This window comes from Amblyraja radiata, chromosome 1 (assembly GCF_010909765.2).
Source record: "Amblyraja radiata isolate CabotCenter1 chromosome 1, sAmbRad1.1.pri, whole genome shotgun sequence".
In the NCBI taxonomy this organism is placed as follows: Eukaryota; Metazoa; Chordata; class Chondrichthyes; order Rajiformes; family Rajidae; genus Amblyraja; species Amblyraja radiata.
The window spans coordinates 19,302,100-19,322,872 of NC_045956.1; the positions used below are offsets into that span (position 1 = coordinate 19,302,100).

The 20,773-nt window shown below is 47.1% G+C and overlaps 1 protein-coding gene across 5 annotated transcripts in view; it reads right to left on the reverse strand.

Moving 5' to 3' along the window:
• The window catches only part of fnip2 (folliculin interacting protein 2), a 74,098-nt gene extending 54,304 nt beyond the window's left edge, over positions 1-19,794 (reverse strand). For all 5 annotated transcript variants that reach the window (XM_033018339.1, XM_033018347.1, XM_033018331.1 and 2 more), the window contains exon 1: positions 19,620-19,794. In XM_033018339.1, the coding sequence (XP_032874230.1) occupies positions 19,620-19,708 (89 nt within the window). In that variant the 5' untranslated portion in view covers positions 19,709-19,794. The remainder of the gene's footprint in view (positions 1-19,619) is intronic.
• Between the last annotated feature and the right edge of the window lie 979 nt (positions 19,795-20,773).

Here is a 20,773-nt window from a genome sequence, read left to right on the forward strand (position 1 = left end):
ACTTGGCTGAATGAGGTTGTCTCTCCTCATTGTGAACCCCAAGGATGCAGACTCAAACAGACCTCTAAATGGAATACAATCCTAAAATGTTGGTTCCACAGATGCTGCCCGATTTGCTGAGAATTTCTGATCCCATTTAATTTGAAATTTCTAGTCTCTGCAATTTTTATTTTCAAATTTTGAATTGCATTCCAACCCCAAAATCATAATTTCTGTCTGATAAAATGAAGCATGTTCTCCAAAAAAGCCACGTTTCAGCTCAGGAAACTTGTGGTTTTAGCAATACTTTTTTTGAAATGCAGAATCTGTTACCTTAATAAAAATTCAAAAGCTGCAACTACAATTTGTATTGTTGCTGATTACCATAGAAAGAAAGCATGTCACATTTTTAACCAAGCATTTCATTAGTTAAATCAAAGCATCACACTGTTGTATCATGAGTTAATAGCTTATCACAGCTTCACATGATAAAACCTTGTGCAGCTCCTCCAGACACAAGGTTTTACGAACTGACTCTGCAAGGTTGTTCAAACATTGGCTGCAATAGTCTCCAACTGCTGTCATGTGAGTGGCTGTCATCTGACAGCTCCTAGCAACTTGTGATCTCAGCAGGTCACACAGAATACAAATGTATGAAAGATGTTCAAAGTAAAATCTGCAGTTCAACATGCATGAAACTGCTAAAATCGATTATAGTCACGGGAATCGCGCTTTTATAAGCAAATACGACTAAAAACAACCTTATGATAGCTTGAAAATTGAACACAATGCATGTCTTTCCTGTTCACCATAGGCATCTGTAGTTTCTGTACTTCAGCCAGTTTCCAGATACATCTGCTATGCACAAGTAAATCTTCTCATTCTAGCTCTCATAGCGAAATAATCACAAGCACTATGGATGATGAAGTTAGGTACACAGCTGTAAGGATCTTTTGCATCAGTCCATAATTTAACAAATTGGAATTTGGCCTCCAAACAAGCATTTGGGAAAGCCATTCACACACTCCAGCTCGAAGACCAAAACTAGGATGACCCTAAAAAAGGATCACCTTAAAGCCCAAGATTATCTTCCACTCTGTGAACAGCTGCACCAAACTGTGCCATCCACAAACCCACTAATCATGCCTCATACAGCCACATCCAAGTTATTCACTTACTACAAACAGAAAAACTACAAGCTTAATCCCTTTGAAACACCGCTAGTCACAGGCATCCAACCACAAACATACTCCTGTACCACCACATTCCATCTCCACCCACTAAACCAAATCCGTTTTTTTAAATAATTTTTCGTGAGCCCTGTTTTTTGTTTGTAGGGGATATGGTCTTTTTAATGTGGGGGGTAGGTGTAAACTTTATTTCTAGGTCCCTATCTGGTCGGTGTGGCAGCCTTTTCTCCGGGCTGCCCGTTGACCCGTCCTCGTGGCCTACCTGCGGGCTTGGAGCGCTGTTTCCTGGCGGGGACCGCCCAGCACCTCGGCCTCGGCGGCGGCACAGCATTGGAGCGGATCGGAGTGGAGCGGGCGATGCCTTGCCTGGGTCGCCTCGCTGGAGCGACGCGCTGGAGCTCTGGCGAGCTGGACCGCCGAGAGCAACATCTCCGGGCTGCGGGTCTGCGGAGCGGAGAGGCGGCGTGCGGAGAGGCTGCAGTGCGGAGAGGCTGCAGTGCGGAGAGGCGGCAGTGCGGAGAGGCGGCGCCGACTTTTTCATCGGGAGCCTGGGAGCTCCAAATCGGCGCGGCCTTGTCGGCTTTGGCAGCTGCGGGATCCAGCCAGGAAGCGGTCGTTCCAGGTGGCCCAGCCGCCGAAAGGACTCTCCCGACGCCGGGGCAAGACCACCCGGTGAGAACGGCCAGGGACATCGGGCCTCCGTAGAGGCAATTGCGGTGGCCTCAATAGGCCTGACTTTGGGGTGAACATGGGGTTGGGGACTGGACATTGTGCCTTCCTCCACAGTGCTATCCACTGTGGGGGGATGATTTTTTTTGTCTAATTGTAGTCCTGTAGGTCTGTGTCCAAGATGGCTGCCGTGAAGAGAGAGTGGACGCTGGCACGCTTTGGCTGCCGCTGCTCTCTCTTCACACTGTGTTTTTGATTTTCTGTTTTTGGATTGAATTCTGTTTTTAATTTGTGTCTCTGTGATGTCTTTATTACTTGTTATATTCCGATTATATGTTCCGATTACTATGTAAGGTGTCCTTGAGATGTCTGAAAGGCGCCCATTAAATAAAATTTATTAATATTATTATTAAACCAATTTTAGATCTAACTAGACCAAGGGAAGACCCGTTGTGCCTGCTCCCCCAAACCAAGACTCACCCATTCCCCCAATGCAATATTGCACCACTCGCGCATAGCCCCCAATTGCGCAGGCGCTGCTCATTTCTCCTCATCCCCCAGCAGGGAGGGGGGGGTGCGGGGAGAGGGAGGGAGGGAGGGGGAGGCGCAGAGAGGGAGGGAGGGGGCGCAGAGAGGGAGGGAGGGAGGGGGCGCAGAGAGGGAGGGAGGGAGGGGGCGCAGAGAGGGGGGGAGGGAGGGGGGCGCAGGGGGGGAGCGCAGGGGGGGGAGGGAGGGGGGCGCAGGGGGGGGAGGGGGACGCAGGGAGGGGGGGGAGGGGGGCGCAGGGGGAGGGGAGGGGAGGGGGGGCGCAGGGGGGGGAGGGGGGGCGCGGGGGGGGGGGGGGGCAGGGGGGGGGGGGGGAGGCGCAGAGAGGGAGGGAGGGAGGGGGGGAGGCGCAGAGAGGGAGGGAGGGGGGGGCGCAGAGAGGGAGGGAGGGATGGAGGCGCAGAGAGGGAGGGAGGGAGGGAGGGAGGGAGGGAGGCGCAGAGAGGGAGGGAGGGAGGGGGGGAGGCGCAGAGAGGGAGGGAGGGGGGGGGGCGCAGAGAGGGAGGGAGGGATGGAGGCGCAGAGAGGGAGGGAGGGAGGGGGGCGCAGAGAGGGAGGGAGGGAGGGAGGCGCAGAGAGGGAGGGAGGGAGGGAGGGAGGGGGGGAGGGAGGGAGGGAGGGAGGGAGGGAGGGAGGGAGGGAGGGAGGGAGGGAGGGAGGGAGGGAGGGAGGGAGGGAGGGAGGGAGGGAGGGAGGGAGGGGGGCGCAGAGAGGGAGGGGGGGGCGCAGAGAGGGAGGGAGGGATGGAGGCGCAGAGAGGGAGGGAGGGAGGGAGGGAGGGAGGCGCAGAGAGGGAGGGAGGGAGGGAGGGAGGGAGGGGGGCGCAGAGAGGGAGGGAGGGAGGGAGGGAGGGAGGCGCAGAGAGGGAGGGAGGGAGGCGCAGAGAGGGAGGGAGGGAGGCGCAGAGAGGGAGGGAGGGAGGCGCAGAGAGGGAGGGAGGGAGGTGGGCGCGGAGAGGGAGGGAGGGAGGGAGGGGGGCGCAGGGAGGGAGGGAGGGAGGGAGGGGGGGCGCAGAGAGGGAGGGAGGGAGGGAGGGGGGGCGCAGAGAGGGAGGGAGGGAGGGAGGGGGGGCACAGAGAGGGAGGGAGGGAGGGAGGGAGGGGGGGCGCAGAGAGGGAGGGAGGGGGCGCAGAGAGGGAGGGAGGGGGCGCAGAGAGGGAGGGAGGGGGCGCAGAGAGGGAGGGAGGGAGGGGGCGCAGAGAGGGAGGGAGGGAGGGGGCGCAGAGAGGGAGGGAGGGGGGAGGGGAAGGGAGGATGGATAGGGAGGGGCCATCTCCCTCCTCCACACCCCCCTCCCCCACCATCTTCCTCTACCACCCCACACCCCTCCTCCCCATTTCCCTCATCATTTCACTCCCATTCCCTGCCCCTGGACCTACCCTGGGCGTAGATCAGGGCCTGGAACTCGGCCTGGTCCTCGTACTCGACCTAGCTCTCGTACTCGACCTAGCCCTGGCTGTAGACTCCATCCGTCAGCCACCTCCTGGGCTCCAGTGCAAGCCCCAACTTCATCTCCGGGCTTGTCCCCGACTCCGGACCCAGGCTCGCCCTTGGTTCCAGTGGCGGCTTCTTTCTCGGCCCCAGTCTCCCGGGCTCAACTCCTACTCCAGCTTGAGCACCAGGCTTGGTTCCAGCCAGGGCCCACGGCCCCCTACTCGCCACCAGGTGGTCAGGAGCCGCCACCACCACTCCTTGTTCATCGCGAGCGGTGGAGTGTCCCGTTCTGCCTTGCGAGTGCATTGTGACGAAACTCTGGGGGGTTTTTCCCCGAAATGGGTGAGTTTCCGGGCTGTTTTTAAAATTTAAAGGATTAATATCATCGGAAATATAGGTGGCAATGCGACGGGAAGATGTTTATAGCCACAACAGGAAAAATGTGAGTAGGATATGTGAAAATGGGAAGTCTGTGGCCGAGCATTTGGAAGAAGATAGGAAAAGCAGATTGACACATCGTCGGCACAAACACAAAAATAGGAAGTGTTTTAGTATTATAGAGATTAGTTAACTTACCCTGGGTCCCATGGGCCCCGAGATATTTGTAGCCACTTCCACTGCATTGCCCTCATCATTACACTTTGTTACCACAAAAACTCCAGATTGGCCAGAGAAGAACTGCCCTTGACAAGGCAAATCTTTGATTAGTCCCTGCATTACCAAGTAATCCTTAATTGTATGCCTCAATCTTTGTTCAATAACCAATATTAGGTACACAGGTCTGCAATTGCCCAGCTGTTTCCCCATTGCCCTCCTGGAAGGAGGGGGGGGGGGGGGGGGGGTGGAGGGGTAAAGAGAAGAGGGTGAAGCATATTTGCCTTCCCCCAGTCACCTGGTATCTAATTTATGGTCAGCAAAGTCTTAGCCAGAGCTGCAGCAATAGCAATCTCTTCTCTTCTTTTTCTTCTCTTCTCTTGCTTCATTCCTTAAGGACGTCACCTATATATCTTCCAGCTTATGATATGGTGCGATTGATGGCAAAAGAAGAGTAGACAAGGGAGTTGCAAAAGCTGAAGGGGCAAAAAGATGCATCTGGTAATGGAATCTTGCTGGCGCTAGCAGAAATAGTCAGTCATCTGCTATTTTGGCTCAGTTTCGCTCTTTCCTTCAATGTAGCTTAGCCAACAGCTCTGCTATTATCAACACATAACAAAGATGCAGCATAATGGCTTTTAACTGTTACACTCAGTGCAACAGGCAGCGTCTCTGGAGAGAAGGAATGGTGACGTTTCAGGTCAAGACCCTTCTTCTGATTATAAAGATTTCCTGATTACAAATACATGTACATAGTTAGTCACCACATTCAAGTGTCACGAGTTGTTAAGAATGTCAAAGCTCATGGCTTAACAGCAGTATTTTGTCAGTCCCCGTCTTGCAATAGTTTCATCTACCACTCTTAATTTCATCTAAAAATAAAATGTCCTTGTTTCTTTCCATATGGTATGTGTATTTTTAATTGTACTCTTTGAAACTCAAAACTATAACAAAACAAATACAGTAAGTCGGCTCATAAATCAACACTCATGCTTTCAACTGCCCCCACTGTGCAAAGTCGTCTATTGAACCTATAAGCAAACACATGATGCTCCACACCCAAGCACAGCTCAAATCAGTAGACAACTGTTGAACACAAAACTATGCAAGTATCACAGGTCACATTTGCGGTTTAATGGGTTTGGCAATGGATAAATGTTCCCAGTGAAAGGCTTAAACATGTTGCAACAAACACTGCAAAAATAAGTTATTTAACATACAAATTATGAACACAAGATGGAATTAAAGCAATTGAAATACATTCAAGGTCTTTCTCAAGTAATCATTCGTGACAATGTTTTGGATCAAACTGACAAATGTAAATAAATGTGCAAAATTCCTCAGTGCCTAGTAGGCCATTAATCTAAATATAAATACAGCAAACCCTAGCTTTTAACAGACCTCTTTATAATGGATTTTGTCTCTCTGGGCTGAGCTACTGAGCTTCACTGCCAGGCTGACTGCCAACACCATCCTGGCCCGTGCTGCCTCTCCGGCCAACCCTGCCGCTGCAGTCACCGCAGTCCCTGCTGCCGCCACCGCTTACCTGCACTCCGGTCACCCACGGGCCATGACCAATGACTGCACGGACCCTCGTCTCTTCTCCGGCCATCAACTCACCTGGATCCCGGGTCCAGTTCCAGACAGGTAGCCAGAAGAAAGGTCTGGACCTGAGACGTCACCTATCCATGTCCTCCAGAGATGCTGCCAGACCCGCCGAGTTACCTCAGCTCTGTGTCCTTTTGTGTATTAACCAGCAACCATAGTTGTTTGTTTCTACTATTTACACAACGATAACTCCTTACCCAGTTATAGTGAATAATCGACAACAACGGACAATACACCCCCCTCCCCCATGGTCAGTTATCATGTTATACTGAATTATTTCCAATTTTGACCATCAATATTTGAAGAAAATATATAACCAAAGAAATATTGACAAACAAGAGCAAAAGACAAGGCAAGAAAAGCATTCAATGGATTCACAATATATTGCGAATCTTGCCAGTTTTATACAATGCCAGACTATTCCCACCACATGCCACCATCTTCACAGCCCAGCCCCCAGGGACTGTGCAATTGCATGGGCTCCAAATAAATCCACAAGTTGCGAGGCCATACGATCTTGGCTTCTCATATTCTAGGAAAACAATTGAAATCGCTCTCTGAAGCCTATATTTAACCATCAGATTTACCATTTCAAGAATGATAAAGAGCACAAGAATGTACAATCATGACAAATGCACCAAAACAAATGCAAACAAGGAGTTTGAAGAATCCATCAGCAAGAGGCCTCTACAAATTAAGACATAAGATGTTGGATTCTTAAGCAAAAAGCAAAGAATTGGAGGAACCAGAAGTTAGGCAATAACTGTGGAGAGAAAGAGACAGGCAATGTTTTGGGATGGAACCCTTCTTCCAACCCAAAACATCATCTGTCCACTTCCCTCTCCGGATGCTGCCTGTTCCGCTGAGTTCCTCCAGCACTGTTTTTTGCTTTATAAATGGCAAATACAAAACTGAAAAGGTAAATACAGAAAGCCACACAACCATCACCACCCTCAACCAACATTCCAATAAGGGTTTCATGAAGGGAGGAAAACATGGCTTTGGGAACTTGCTGCGGAGGGGGAAAAAGGTAATTGCAGATGGCTAATTTTCAGCTGAACTGATTAGTTTTGAGACAGAGAAAATGAGCTACTTAAAATATTTGAATGTCAAGGTGAGTCTGAAATGCTCCAAGTTCCCCAACCGAAGATGACGTGCTGTTCCGCTGGCTCCAATAAGGTCTCGCAAGAACCAAGCAGATCTGAGCAGGCATGGGATGGAGAACCAACATAGACAGATCGAACTGTAATAACTGAAGGGTCTTGAGCCGAAACATCACCTATTCCTTCGCTCCATAGATGCTGCCTCACCCGCTGAGTTTCTCCAGCATTTTTGTCTACCTTTGATTTTTCTAGCATCTGCAGTTCTTTCTTAAACAACTGAACTGTAATAATAATTTTGTTTTTCTATTTCTGATGATAACCTCTGATGATCTGTTGGGCATTTCCTAAAACTGTAAACTCGTATTGCAGCTCTTATGTGCCCCTTTGTTTTCCCCACTGCCTTCATTCATCAACCAGATGGCTTTATCACAGATTATTTTACCATATCAACCCCGGCCTCAAGTTAAATGTATTACCTTTGTCCTATTCCTACCTCTGCCATTCAATTTGCAACTTCAACTAACTTATTTTCTTACTTTCCCAATTTTGACAAATGGTCTTCAACCTGAAACATTGAAGGGTTTCGGCCCGAAACGTCGCCTATTTCCTTCGCTCCATAGATGCTGCTGCACCCGCTGAGTTTCCCCAGCAATTTTGTGTAACCTGAAACATTAACAGTTTATCTTTCTACAGATATTGCCCGATCTGCTGAGAGTTTCATGTGTTTGTGTTACGTTGCCATAGAAAGTACTTAATGGGTTCAACTCTAACTTCAGATTCACGCATAAAACTTCCTATTGACACATCTTTACAGCACTGAAAGGTGGATTGAACTAGATTTTCAAATAGACGAAAAACCAAATGTAGAAGCCATTTGGCCTCTCAAATATTTTCTTACAGATGATCAAACATGCAGGATGTCAAATGATAGAGATTTTAATACACATCAGGCATTGGCTTCACAACATTGAAAAACATGATATGCAAGCATATAAAATACATATGGGGAAGGAAACGTATTTAGAATAAAATAATAATAATAAATTTTATTTATGGGCGCCTTTCAAGAGTCTCAAGGACACCTTACAAAAATTTAGCAGGTAGAGGAAAAACATGTAAGGGGAATGAAATAAATAGTAGAGACATGACTAGCACACAAAGTAAAGACAGAATACAATTCAAAACACAATATGAGGCAATTAATGCACAGATGAAAAGGGAGGGGGACGTGGGGCTAAGGATAGGCAGACGTGAAGAGATGGGTCTTGAGGCGGGACTGGAAGATGGTGAGGGACACGGAATTGCGGATCAGTTGGGGGAGGGAGTTCCAGAGCCTGGGAGCTGCTCTGGAGAAGGCTCTGTCCCCAAAACTGCGGAGGTTGGACTTGTGGATGGAGAGGAGACCGGCTGATGTGGATCTGAGGGACCGTGAGGGTTGGTAGGGGGAGAGGAGGTCAGTGAGATATGGGGGGGCCAGATGGTGGAGGGCTTTGTAGGTGAGGATCAGGATTTTGTAGGTGATCCGGTGGGAGATGGGAAGCCAGTGAAGTTGTTTGAAGACTGGAGTGATGTGATGCCAGGATTTGGTGTGGGTGATGAGTCGGGCGGCTGGACCAGTTGGAGTCGGTTGATGTAGGTGGAGCTGATGCCAAGGAGAAGTGAGTTGCAATAGTCCAGTCGGGAGGAGATGAAGGCATGGATGAGTCTTTCAGCAGCGGGAGGTGTGAGAGAGGGTCTGAGTTTGGCGATGTTGCGGAGATGAAAGAAATGTGTTCATGTCTACTCTTCTTTCACCTGTCAAACATTTCAGTACACTTGTACATGCTTAAAATTAAACTGTGCTGCAAAGTAATGTTGGCACAGAAGTGTAACATTTCTCCCGAGAGCCAGCCGCTCCAATCAATCTGCACATGTAAATCTGTGTATCGAGCCTAGATTGTGATTTCAACTCCCCATCCATGCATACACTCTCACTCTTCCTTTGTTTGGGAAGCAGCTTAATTACTTCCACCCAAACTATCTGCCCTCTTATTGCTAAACAAACTTTATACTCTCATACTGGTTGTCCATGCACGAGTTATCATCCAGTGCCTGTTCAGGTCAAATGAGGTCAGAGGCAAGAGGAATTTTGTGCAGATCACACAAGAATAACTGATAGAAAGGTTGAAGGATCTCGACCCAAAACGTCACCCATTCCTTCTCTCCAGAGATGCTGCCTATCCCGCTGAATTACCCCAGCATTTGTGTCTGCCTAAGAATAACTCATATCTGGAACAGGCAGATTGTCTTACAAGGTTAGCTAGGCTAGTCTTAAAGCTGCTGGAATTTGAGAATAAAGAGTGACTGAAACATACAAGGGTCTTCAACTTCTAAGTTTATAATACAAAGTCCTCTGCTTCAAGAGGGTCTAATTACAGTTAGACGCACTCAGCAGTTTTTGTTTCTAAAAGAAAATAGATGACAGGAAGCGAATACAAACACATAGGGGAAGAAAAACATGATTTACACTATGGTAGAATATGTGGATATGGCGTGGGGTGTTGGGATTTGGATGAAGTGAAGAGCAAAGCTGGTCTCGGGAATTGCAGGAAACTTAACTGTCACCATCAACTTCCCGGCAACTCACCTCCATTCTAAATGCCATTGTTGATTAATTTTCTTGCCCCGTGACTTGTTTCTTATCAAAAAAAAAGCAACAAACAAAAGATAAAAGCAAAGAGCAAACAAGAAAAATTGCTACAGGTGCACAACCTTTTATCCGAAATTCCAAATAACGAAAAGCTCCGAATAGCTGACATTTTTTTGGTCCTTGAAGAAAGGTCCTTGAAGACGTTCACCGAGGGCGGCCCGCAGAGGTGACAGCGGAACCTCCGGTCAGTCCTCGAAGAAAGGGGAACTAAATCCCCATTCATAAAAGAGAAGGTGAGGGTATATTGCGCGGGAGGGTTAATAATTGACAATCTGCTGCTGCCTGCCCGCTGAGTTAAAAAGTTCCCACGGTAGACTTACGATACACAGTGTATCGTGAGTCTTGCGTGGGAACTTTTTATCTCAGCGGGCAGGCAGCAGCAGATTGTCGCTCCCTTCAGTTTCACCCTACCTACTTCCCGGCCATGTGTGTGACCCCTTCCCTCCCCTCTCCAGCTCCCTGCCCATTGCACCGGCGCAGGGGCTTTGCACTGTCTTCACGTCGGCGATGCCAGCAGGTCAGTGCCAGTCACCGGAGACGTCAGGACCAACGGGACACCGACCCCCAGGCCCACTGCAAGCACGGAGATCCCAGAGACCCATAGCCAGCAGCAGCCCAGCCCCGTTCCAACTCCAGAGGAACACGCTCCCCGTCGGGACAGAAGCTGATGGTGTGCAAGGTACGTCTTGTTCTTGGGGTTGCGGATGAGGGGGCGCAGCTCGGGCTGTGATGTCTCCGGCCACCCCCCTGTACAGGAGCTGAGACGTCCTGTCAGCTCCTGTCCAGGGGGGTGGCCGGAGACATCAGGACCAACGGGACACCGACTGCAAGCACAGAGATCCCAGAGACTCACAGCCAGCAGCAAATGTAGCCCAGCCCCTTTCCAACTCCAGAGGAACCCGGTTGCGGATGAGGGGGTGCAGCTCGGGCTGTGGGCGAACTGCCACTTGTCGCTGTAGCGGCCCATCGGGGAGCGGGTTCCTGTTGGTCCTGACGTCTCCGGCCACCCCCCTGGACAGGAAAGACGTCAGGACCACCAGAAGCCGCTCCCCGATGGGCCGCTACGGCGACAAGTGGCAGTTCGCCCACAGCCCGAGCTGCGCCCCCTCATCGGGACACCGATCCCCAGGCCCACTGCAAGCACGGAGATCCCAGATCAGCAACTCCAGCCCAGCCCCGCTCCAACTCCAGAGGAACACGCTCCCCGTAGAGGCAGAAGCTGATGGTGTGCAAGGTACGTCTTGTTCTTGGGGTGGCGCAGCTCGGGCTGTGGGCGAACTGCCACTTGTCGCCGTAGCGGCCCATCGGGGAGCGGGTTCCTCTGGAGTTGGAGGGGGAGGGGGGTATTGTGCTGTTTGATCGCCCCCTGCTATCCCAGGGACAGGGAGACACAGCGGCTTTTGAGAATGGTGGGCAATCACTTCCAAAGTTCTGCCCACACAGTCAGTACACCTCTCCTACACTTGTCTCCCGCACTAAGATCATCTCGCAGAGAATGATCCCAGCCTAACCCTCCCTATTCTCTCCTATTCTGCAATAAAAAACTACATTGAAGACTCAAACTCGCGATCGAGTAACTGCCGGGATCGAGGCGCAAACTCGCGACCTTGCGGATATGAGCCGAGCACTCTACCACTGAGCCAGCCGTTAAAATCTACGCTAAAAATCTTCCATTCCGAAAGCCGAAAAATTTCCGAATTACGAAAAGTGTCTGGTCCCAAGGCTTTTGGATAAAAGGTTGTGCACCTGTATCAGAAATGTATACAGTTTCTAGCTGACCTTCAATAGTACTGATGCATGTCAGAGAGTATAGTTATCTTAATTTGTCTCCAGAGGTTTCATTATGGTATTTCTCCCATCCCTACTCGATCCCATATTCCCTTGCCCAACCATTGCTTTCATGCAGCCAATTTCTAGAAGTAGGCACGGGACTTTCAAAGGCATCTTGCGGCACAAAAGAACCAATTACGGTTGTATCTGCAGCAGCTTGGATAGGTCAAATGTCAATTTCCAAAATTCACCAGGGATTCCATCACCCTACTTTGTGCCAAGTTCACTCGACCATGCATCATCTTAGGCAATGCTGTATAGCATCAGCTGAAGTAAAAACATTTCTGTGGCAACATTTGACTGCTACATGTAAGAAGAGATCAGTGAAGCAGTTGAGACACATAAACCCATATGACCGAGCATTTTCAAAGTCACTCAATCCCACACCCCCTCCCCCATCCCCATCCCCATCCCATGGAGTTTAAAAAAAAGAAAATAGTATTGCACTTGGCATTATTTGGGGATTATAAAAAGAACACAATTTCATGATTATAAACAGAGGTAGTAATGACATTTTAATCTCTCAAAAAAAGATTCACTAAAACATTTAGGATCTTTTGGTCGAGACCATACCATCCTCACATTCCCTTCATTCCACCTTGTGGAAGCATGTGATGTGATTTAATCCAAGCAACAGCTAAATAAAACAGCGAAGTTACCAGGCATGTCATGGGTCCTTTTGCAGTGCACAACGTTGAGAACAATTACCAATTACCACAGTCCAATGGTAAACGTGGCATGAAATGTGTTTTTGATGTAGCTTCAAAATAACAAAGTTAAAGATTTAAAGCAGTAAATAATTTCACTTATGAAATACAGGTTCACCACCACATGGTTGTCTGGCACCTCCTATAATCTGGACAGAGTTTACTTGAAATCCCCCCCTGGTAGTCCCGCCGAAAATGCAGGTCAGGTGAGGAGGCCAATCACCGGGACTTCCGTGGCCGATCAAATTTACCTCCTGCGATCGGGTCTCTGGAACCTCAACCCAGCCGGAGTTGACCCATGTGCCCATTGCCAACTTCTGAGGCTGACTCTCTGAAATTTATGATCTCTTCCACCCATAATTTTAAAAAAGCAATAGGTACATGGACCAGTTTCTGCTCAGTGCAGACCATTTGAGTCAAATCATCTGCACTTCCTTCATTGTCACTTAGCTAAAATTGGAGAACTACTTCCCTACCACCACATACACAAGAATAACTTGAGCCACATGTTCCTAGTGGATCAAAATCATGGCTATTCCCTCTCAATGGCCATTAGAGACATTGGAAAAAAGCTGGTCTTGTCACACGCCATGAATGAATCAACAGCCCAAAATCTAATGGTCTTTATTGATCAGCATTCCCTGAAAATCCACAGTTTAAAAAAAAATAATTAATGACATTCCAAAGACATACAAGACAAATAAATTGAAGAATCTTTCATGTCCACAATGCAGACACAAAATCTAAAAGGTGCAGTTCAAACGAACCATGCCATACAACATAGTGGCACAATAAATTGAACAGTCCAGTTACTTTATAATTCCTCAAATGGTAGAATGTCATGCTGAACTTCTGTACAGCTCTACACCAACAAGTATAACCTACTGTTGAGAAATTTAAAAGAACATCAGAAGGGAATCAATCATTTCATGAATATGTGTAGAAAAGCCAAATATAGAAATAAGTGATTTATCAGAAGTTGAGGAAAGCTGCTACAGACCAAGAGAAAAATAAAAGCGAGAACAGATTTATACTGACAATACATCCCTAAGTAATGCATCCAATTGGTCCCATTTTTTTTGAGGAAAAAACAAAAAGAAATTACAATCATATAGTGCAATTTACAACCCAAGGAAACCGTAACCAATAAGATATTTCATTTATTTTGTGTGGCACCTATTCTGGGCACAGTGAAACCTCAAAACCCAATGTGATAATAACCAGAAAATCTGTGTTGGGTGAGATAAATATTCATCAAGACATTAGGGGTGTTTCGTCTAATTTCGATATTTCTGTGAAGCAGAACTTTTGAGTGGTCAGAAAAAAGTTACTTCCTCTAGTTATTTTGTTACACCCCAACAATTTATTTCCCTACATTTTCCCACCCCAATTCAAATGTCAGTTGAATCTGAGACACAAGCTCAGCTGTCCTGCAAACTACAACCAAGCTATACTAAAAGTGGGTTCATGTTGCTGTTAGTCATACTGAGATAGCATTTTGTAACCCTAATCTGTGCAAAACTATTTGTCATGATACTACTCCACCAGCATGTGCAGTAAAATGCAAGGCAAAATATGTTCTTATACATTAAATGAAGTAATGCCAGGAGAAAAGTAAAAAAACGTTGCTCATTCAGCTCTTCGATTTATCATGCCCATTATTTCTACATCATTAGCAGAACATAAAACCTCTTAAATTGAATCTTAAATGCAGGTGTCTTTACTACGTTGAAAAACACATTGCAGTGAAAATATATATAATCTAACAGCACTATTTGTACCAGAAATGATTTAATGTTACAATTGGCAATGAAGGCACTAAACTATGGCGGTTTCTAGAGGGATGCTGACTTCATCACTATAGTTTTCCATCATTTCACTTTCTCCAAGTTATCAGACTACCTATCTGATGAACAGAAATTTCTTTCAACTAAATAATGAGAAGTCTTTGGTCACCATGAAATTTCCTATCCACATACTTCATACCTCACCCTGGAAAATGCCCAGAATGTCTGAACCAGACTGCTTTAAATGTCATTGCCATAGTCAACCCCCAGATGTTCCACTCTGTAAACTTTGGATCAACAAAAACTCTACAATACGCTTCTCAACTTTCATACTTTCGACCATTACCCTAAGCTCCCAGTTAAATGTATTATTGTTCTCAGTCCAGTTGCCCAACTCTCATTCCAAAACCAGACGTAGTTAAGATAAGACACAAAATTCTGGATAACTCAGTCAGAAGAAGGGCCTCAACCTGAAACACCACCCATTCCTTCTCTCCAGAGATGCTGCCTGACCCGCCGAGCTACTCCAACATTTTGTGTCTATCTTCGGTGTAAACCAGCATCTGCAGTTCATTCTTACACCTCAGATGTATCTCTGCTTCTCAATTAAATTCAATTGTTCATCCCCAAATTTAAATGTGGCACTTCTGACAGCTGTGCTTTCAAATACTAGAGACAATATCTGGAATTCACCCCTTTCTTTCTTTCTTTAGAAGAGAATTCTGTTAACCTTTAGTCATCTCCCCAATGAGGGCATTTCTATAATGATTACGTGAACTGCATTGGGACACTATGTTACATTCAAAATGTTGCACAGGGTGTATTCGTTTAAAATCCCAAAACTCAGGTTAGGAAAACAAAAAGGGAAAATTGCCACCTTCTAACTAATTGACAATAGAAGCCACCTCATGGAACAATTGTTACAGTTGCAACCAAAGTCAATGTTCAATGGATAATTTTGAAAAACTCTCTCATTTGTCACAATAAATAAATAAAAATAACAGATTTCCAATTAATAACAGCTGCTGAATTTTCAACCCAATTTGATTCAGTGAAAAACACAAGAGGTTAATAATAACAATCAATTAAATTGAGGGACAAACAGATTAAGTGTGCTTGGATATAACTAGCTATCATACAGGCATTAAGCAAAGCCATGACTCACTTCAGACAAACTTACATCAAGTTCATATTTGAAAGCTGACCACATGACCAGAAGAGAAGAGAGATTTAAAAAAACTACCCTCCCAACGCACAAAGAAAAGCAACATTTGGTTGTGAAAGGCCAATCTCTAGAGATTTAAAATGAACTTTTAATAAGGCTAGGAGTAAAATTATTCAGAGTTCCCTTGAACTAAAATTAAGATTCATGCCAGTAGACAAAACTGATGTCATGGAAACATAGAAAATAGGTGCAGGAGTAGGCCATTCAGCCCTTCGAGCCTGCACCGCCATTCAATATGTATCATGGCTGATCATCCAACTTAGATTAGATTAGATTCCTTTATTTGTCATTCAGACCTTTTGGGCTGAACAAAATTCCGTTGCCTGCAGTCATACATATAATAATAAACACCAAAACACACAATAAACACAAATTAACATCCACCACAGTGAGTTCACCAGGCACCTCCTCACTGTGATGGAGGCAAAAGTCTTAAAGTCACTGTCTCTTCCCCTCCTTATTCTCCCTCTGTGCTGAGGCGATCCAGGCCTTTGATATTGTTATCCCACCGGGCGATGGTAAGTCAGTCCCGCGGCTCAACCGAGCTCCGCGAACGGGCCGGTTCAAGCTCCGCGGCCCGGGGTGGTCGAAGCTGCCGAAGATGACCCCCTCCAGTCCAGCGGACGCAGCTGTTGCCGCGGGAGCTCCGTAAATACAGGTCACCAACCTGTGACCTGCGAGCTCCCGACGATGTCGTCCACTGGCCCGCGGTCGAGCCCCGGATTCAGGTCGCCGCCACCGGAATGCCGCCTCAGCCACCGGAGCACTGCCTCAGCCCCGAGTCGGGCCGCCGCCACCGGAGAACCGTCTCAGCCCCGAGTCCTGACTTGGTAAGTCCTGGCTGGCTCTGCTTCCGGAGCCTCGAGGGCGGTCGCAGATAGAGGCCGCCAGCTCCGCCATTATGCCTCAGCGCAGACGGAGGCAGAGAAGGGGGGGGGGGGATACGACAGAAAGAGTCGCATTCGGTCCTAAAAGACTTCCCCATCCTTAATCTGTGACCCCTTGTTCTGGACTTCCCCAACATAGGGAACTATCTTCCTGCATCTAGGTTGTCCAACCCCTTAAGAATTTTGTGTGTTTCGATAAGATCCCCCCTCAATCTTCTAAATTCTAGCGCGTACAAGCCGAATCTATCCAGTCTTTCTTCATATGGAAGTCCTGCCATCCCAGGAATCAGTCTGGTGAACCTTCTCTGTACTCCCTCTATGGCAAGAATGTCTTTCCTCAGATTAGGAGACCAGAACTGGATGCAATACTCCAGGTGTGGTCTCACCAAGGCCCTGTACAACTGCAGTAGAACCTCCCTGCTCCTATACTCAAATCCTTTTGCTATGAATGCTAACATACCATTTGCTTTCTTCACTGCCTGCTGCACCTGCATGCCTACTTTCAATGACTGGTGTACCATGACACCCAGGTCTCGTTGCATCTCCCCTTTTCCTAATCGGCCACCATTCAGATAATAGTCTACTTTCCTGTTCTTGCCACCAAAGTGGATAACCTCACATTTATCCACATTATACTGCATCTGCCATGCATTTGCCCACTCACCCAGCCTATCCAAGTCACCTTGAAGCCTCCTAGAATCCTCCTCAATGTGGCTTTTGGCACATTGGCCTTCAGTCAAGAAATTAAATATAGAAGTTGGGACATTAGGTTGCAGTTGAACAAGATGTTGGTGAGATCGCCCTTGAAGTATTATGTTCAGTTTTGGGCATCCTGCTGTAGGAAAGGGTGCAGAGAAGATCGAGAGAATTTCCCACAATGTGAACATTAATTTCCCATTGAATTACAGACTTTAATTGGTCCCAATTAGCTATTTTTCATTCAAATTAAGTCATTTTATTGGAAGTGACAAAGTGACCCACTACCACTATTCAACAGCCAAAGCCAACAGTAGATTTGAGGATGGACAAGGTTCCTGGATGATGAAAAGATTCAGGATGTGGAGACATCAGGAAAAAGGGATGGGATTTAAGGATTTGCATTCTTGGGAGATAGGTAGCGTAGGAGTTGTTCAGGGAGATAATGGGTTAAGGCATATTGACTTGGTGGAAGTAGCATGAAGGCTTTGGGATTACTTTAAAAAGCCAGTATAAGGAATGAACATGGTTACTGCAACTCCCAACAATGCAACGGGTCAGAGAAAATGCGTTGCAAATTAAGAACACGGCAGCACCACACTCACTTCACAATGTCCATGGCATAGTAAACGAGGTACTCGGCTCTGACTGCCAACTTAAATGATGCAGTGACATCCTATCCAGATCATTAGGTCTCTACGTGCAGAAGACATCTACATTCCTGCCTCCATCTTTTCTCAATTTATATATAGTTACCATCAAGTATTTCCCAGATGAAGATAACTTCAGAACAGTACACAACATTTACTATTACCTGTTTACATGTTTTAATAAAGTAGTTGAAGTATTCACAAACTCAAATTATTTAATATCCTTACAACATTACAAATATTTTTTAAATCATGTTTACTAGGTAATGAACTGAACAATATTATTTTAGAATAATTGTTCCCCTTTAAAGGATTACTGGATTGTTTGTTTAGTAAAGAAAGTTGAAGAAGGTTTAACAAATAAACAGATATTTTAGTTTTAGAAAATTTAAGAGATGAGCCCCAAAGTCAGACATGTTATGACGGTTACATTATTTTCCAACTTAATTAAAAACATTAAGGTTAACACCTAAATAAGCAACATTATACTAATAACAAAATGGTATTTAATTTGAGTGCAATGAAGAACAACAAAGTAATAGGAATGGGTGCTCTGTCATTCACTAAAATAATTGTAACCTTTTACACCATTGTCATTTTCCAGCATTAAGCCCAATTTCCTCTATTCACTCAATGTGTTAAAAAAAAAGTCAAACACGATCAAAATATTTAATAACGAAGCTTCCACAGCTCGTGTGTTTAAAATAAAATGGTGACACACGATAATTTGGGTGAAGAAATCGTTTTCTCATCTTTGCAAACCTTCACAACTTTACTTAGCCTTACTTTGACATTCTGAACCCTGGTTCTAGACACCAGGGTATCTGCAAAAATAAATAATTGCAATTACTATTTGTCATGGCATGAAAGCCATTTGAGCCCTTTAAGTCAATACCAATTCCAAAAACAATCTTCATCCCCCACTGACTTCAGTGGGATATGGGCCAAATGTGAGCAAATGGAACTGGCGTAGATGGAGCATTTTGGCCAGCATTTTCCAATCTAGTGGAAGGGCCTTTTCCCCTGCTTTATGACTGCATGACCCCACCCTAGTTCTCCTACCTACAAGTATCACTTATTGTTGCTGATAACCTACCAACCAATAAGTCTTTGGGATGTTGGAGGAAAGCCAAGCAGGCAGAGGAAACCCAATCACAGGGAAAACAAGCTAATTCCAGACAGCTCAAGTCAGTTAAACTAGGGCTGCTGGAGGCATCAACACTTTCTGCAGAATCATTGTTACCCTATACCACTGTGTCACCCTTGTCTTAGTTCAATTCAATAATTAAGGTACAAACACAGAACTAAAACAAGTTATCAATAAAAACGTGCACTTGATTACAAACCGTTAATATTCCTCGTAAAACAATTTAACTTTTCAGCTTCATATTTCAAGTGCGTTCTATCAGCATTATTATATTTGCTCACGAAAATTAGTCAGAACATTGATGTAAAGGCAACAACACAGGGTTAACTATCAACCAAAAGTAATTTTGCGATCTCAAGAAATTTTCAAACGATTAAAACAATTGCTGGAGAGCGTGCACAATAGTGAATGTTAAGTGTTTCGCTGCCCTTTGAGCAACCCATGGCTCACCCCAGAACCAAAGACCCAGACCCAGAGCAAACTGCACCAGAGCCACTGCCCCAGACCCGCTGTCCTAGAACCAGTGCCCCAGAGCCTGATCCACTGTCCCAGACCCACTGCCCCAGAACTATTGCCCCAGCCAGAACTACTGTCCCAGAGCCTGTGCCCCAGAGCCAGACCCACTGTCCCAGAGCCTGTGCCCCAGAGCCAGACCCACTGTCCCAGAGCCACTGTCCCAGAGCCTGTGCCCCAGAGCCAGACCCACTGTCCCAGACCCACTGTCCCAGAGCCACTACCCCAGAGCCTTGAATCACTATCCAAGAACCAGTGCCCCAGAGCCAGACCCACTGTCCCCAGTACAACTGTCCCAGAACCAGTCCCACAGCCACTGTCCCACAGCCCCCTCACTGCACACCAGGCGTTTCACTCGACATTACCTTATCTCCGAACCCTCCTTGGAATTTTTCGAAGGCGTCGCCGCATTTGCCCTTTTATTAAACAGCTTCTGCAACAGGGTTGGAGCCATTTCGTACCATTTTACTGGTAAAAAACGGGATCATTCGGCAGCATTGCGAGTGAAAGTTGGACAACTCCATTGAGCTCGCCGCTGTCATGTGACCTCCGCCGCCCCATTGGCTGCCGCTGCCACTGCCAGCGACCTTCCCATTGGCCGCCACAGCCAGCGACCCCCCCATTGGCCGCCACTGCCAGCGACCCTCCCATTGGCCGCCACAACCAGCGACCCTCCCATTGGTCGCCACTGCCAGCGACCCTCCCATTGGCCGCCACAACCAGCGACCCTCCCATTGGCCGCCACAACCAGCGACCCTCCCATTGGCCGCCACAACCAGCGACCCTCCCATTGGCCGCCACAACCAGCGACCTTCCCATTGGCCGCCACTGCCAGCGACCCTCCCATTGGCCGCCACAACCAGCGACCCTCCCATTGGCCGCCGCCTCTGCCAGCGACCATCCCATTGGCCGCCACAACCAGCGACCCTCCCATTGGCCGCCGCCACTGCCAGCGACCCTCCCATTGGCCGCCACAACCAGCGACCCTCCCATTGGCCACCGCCACTGCCAGCGACCCTCCCATTGGCTGCCGCCGCCACTGGTGATTGGTCCGGGCCGGACAAATGGGCGCGCTGTGATTGGAGGGACCGCGCCTCCGCCAATCAGAGAGAGCAGGCGGTGAGGCCCCGCCTACCACCTGTAACTGTAGCCGCCTCCAGCGCCCCCTGTAGGAGGGAAGCTCAACGTCACTCCCAGCAGCAATGTTACAAAATTTTGAGATTTAAAAAATCAAGTCTGCAATTTATCCCATCAGATAAAGCATAAAAATAAGTTTAATTTGACACCTAATTCACGTTCATATCTTCAGTATTAAAAATGTTATGTCCATTTACATACTCGGAAATTAGTATCTTGTTCCCTATTGCTTTTCCATTGACTTAACACAAAAGCTGTGATCGAGGACAGTCAAAAGCCCATAACTTTCTTAAAAATTAAGAGAACTGAATGAAATTTTCAGTTATTATAGATTGAAGCATTCTGAAAGAAATATGAAACAATCTTACTTAGATGACCTGAA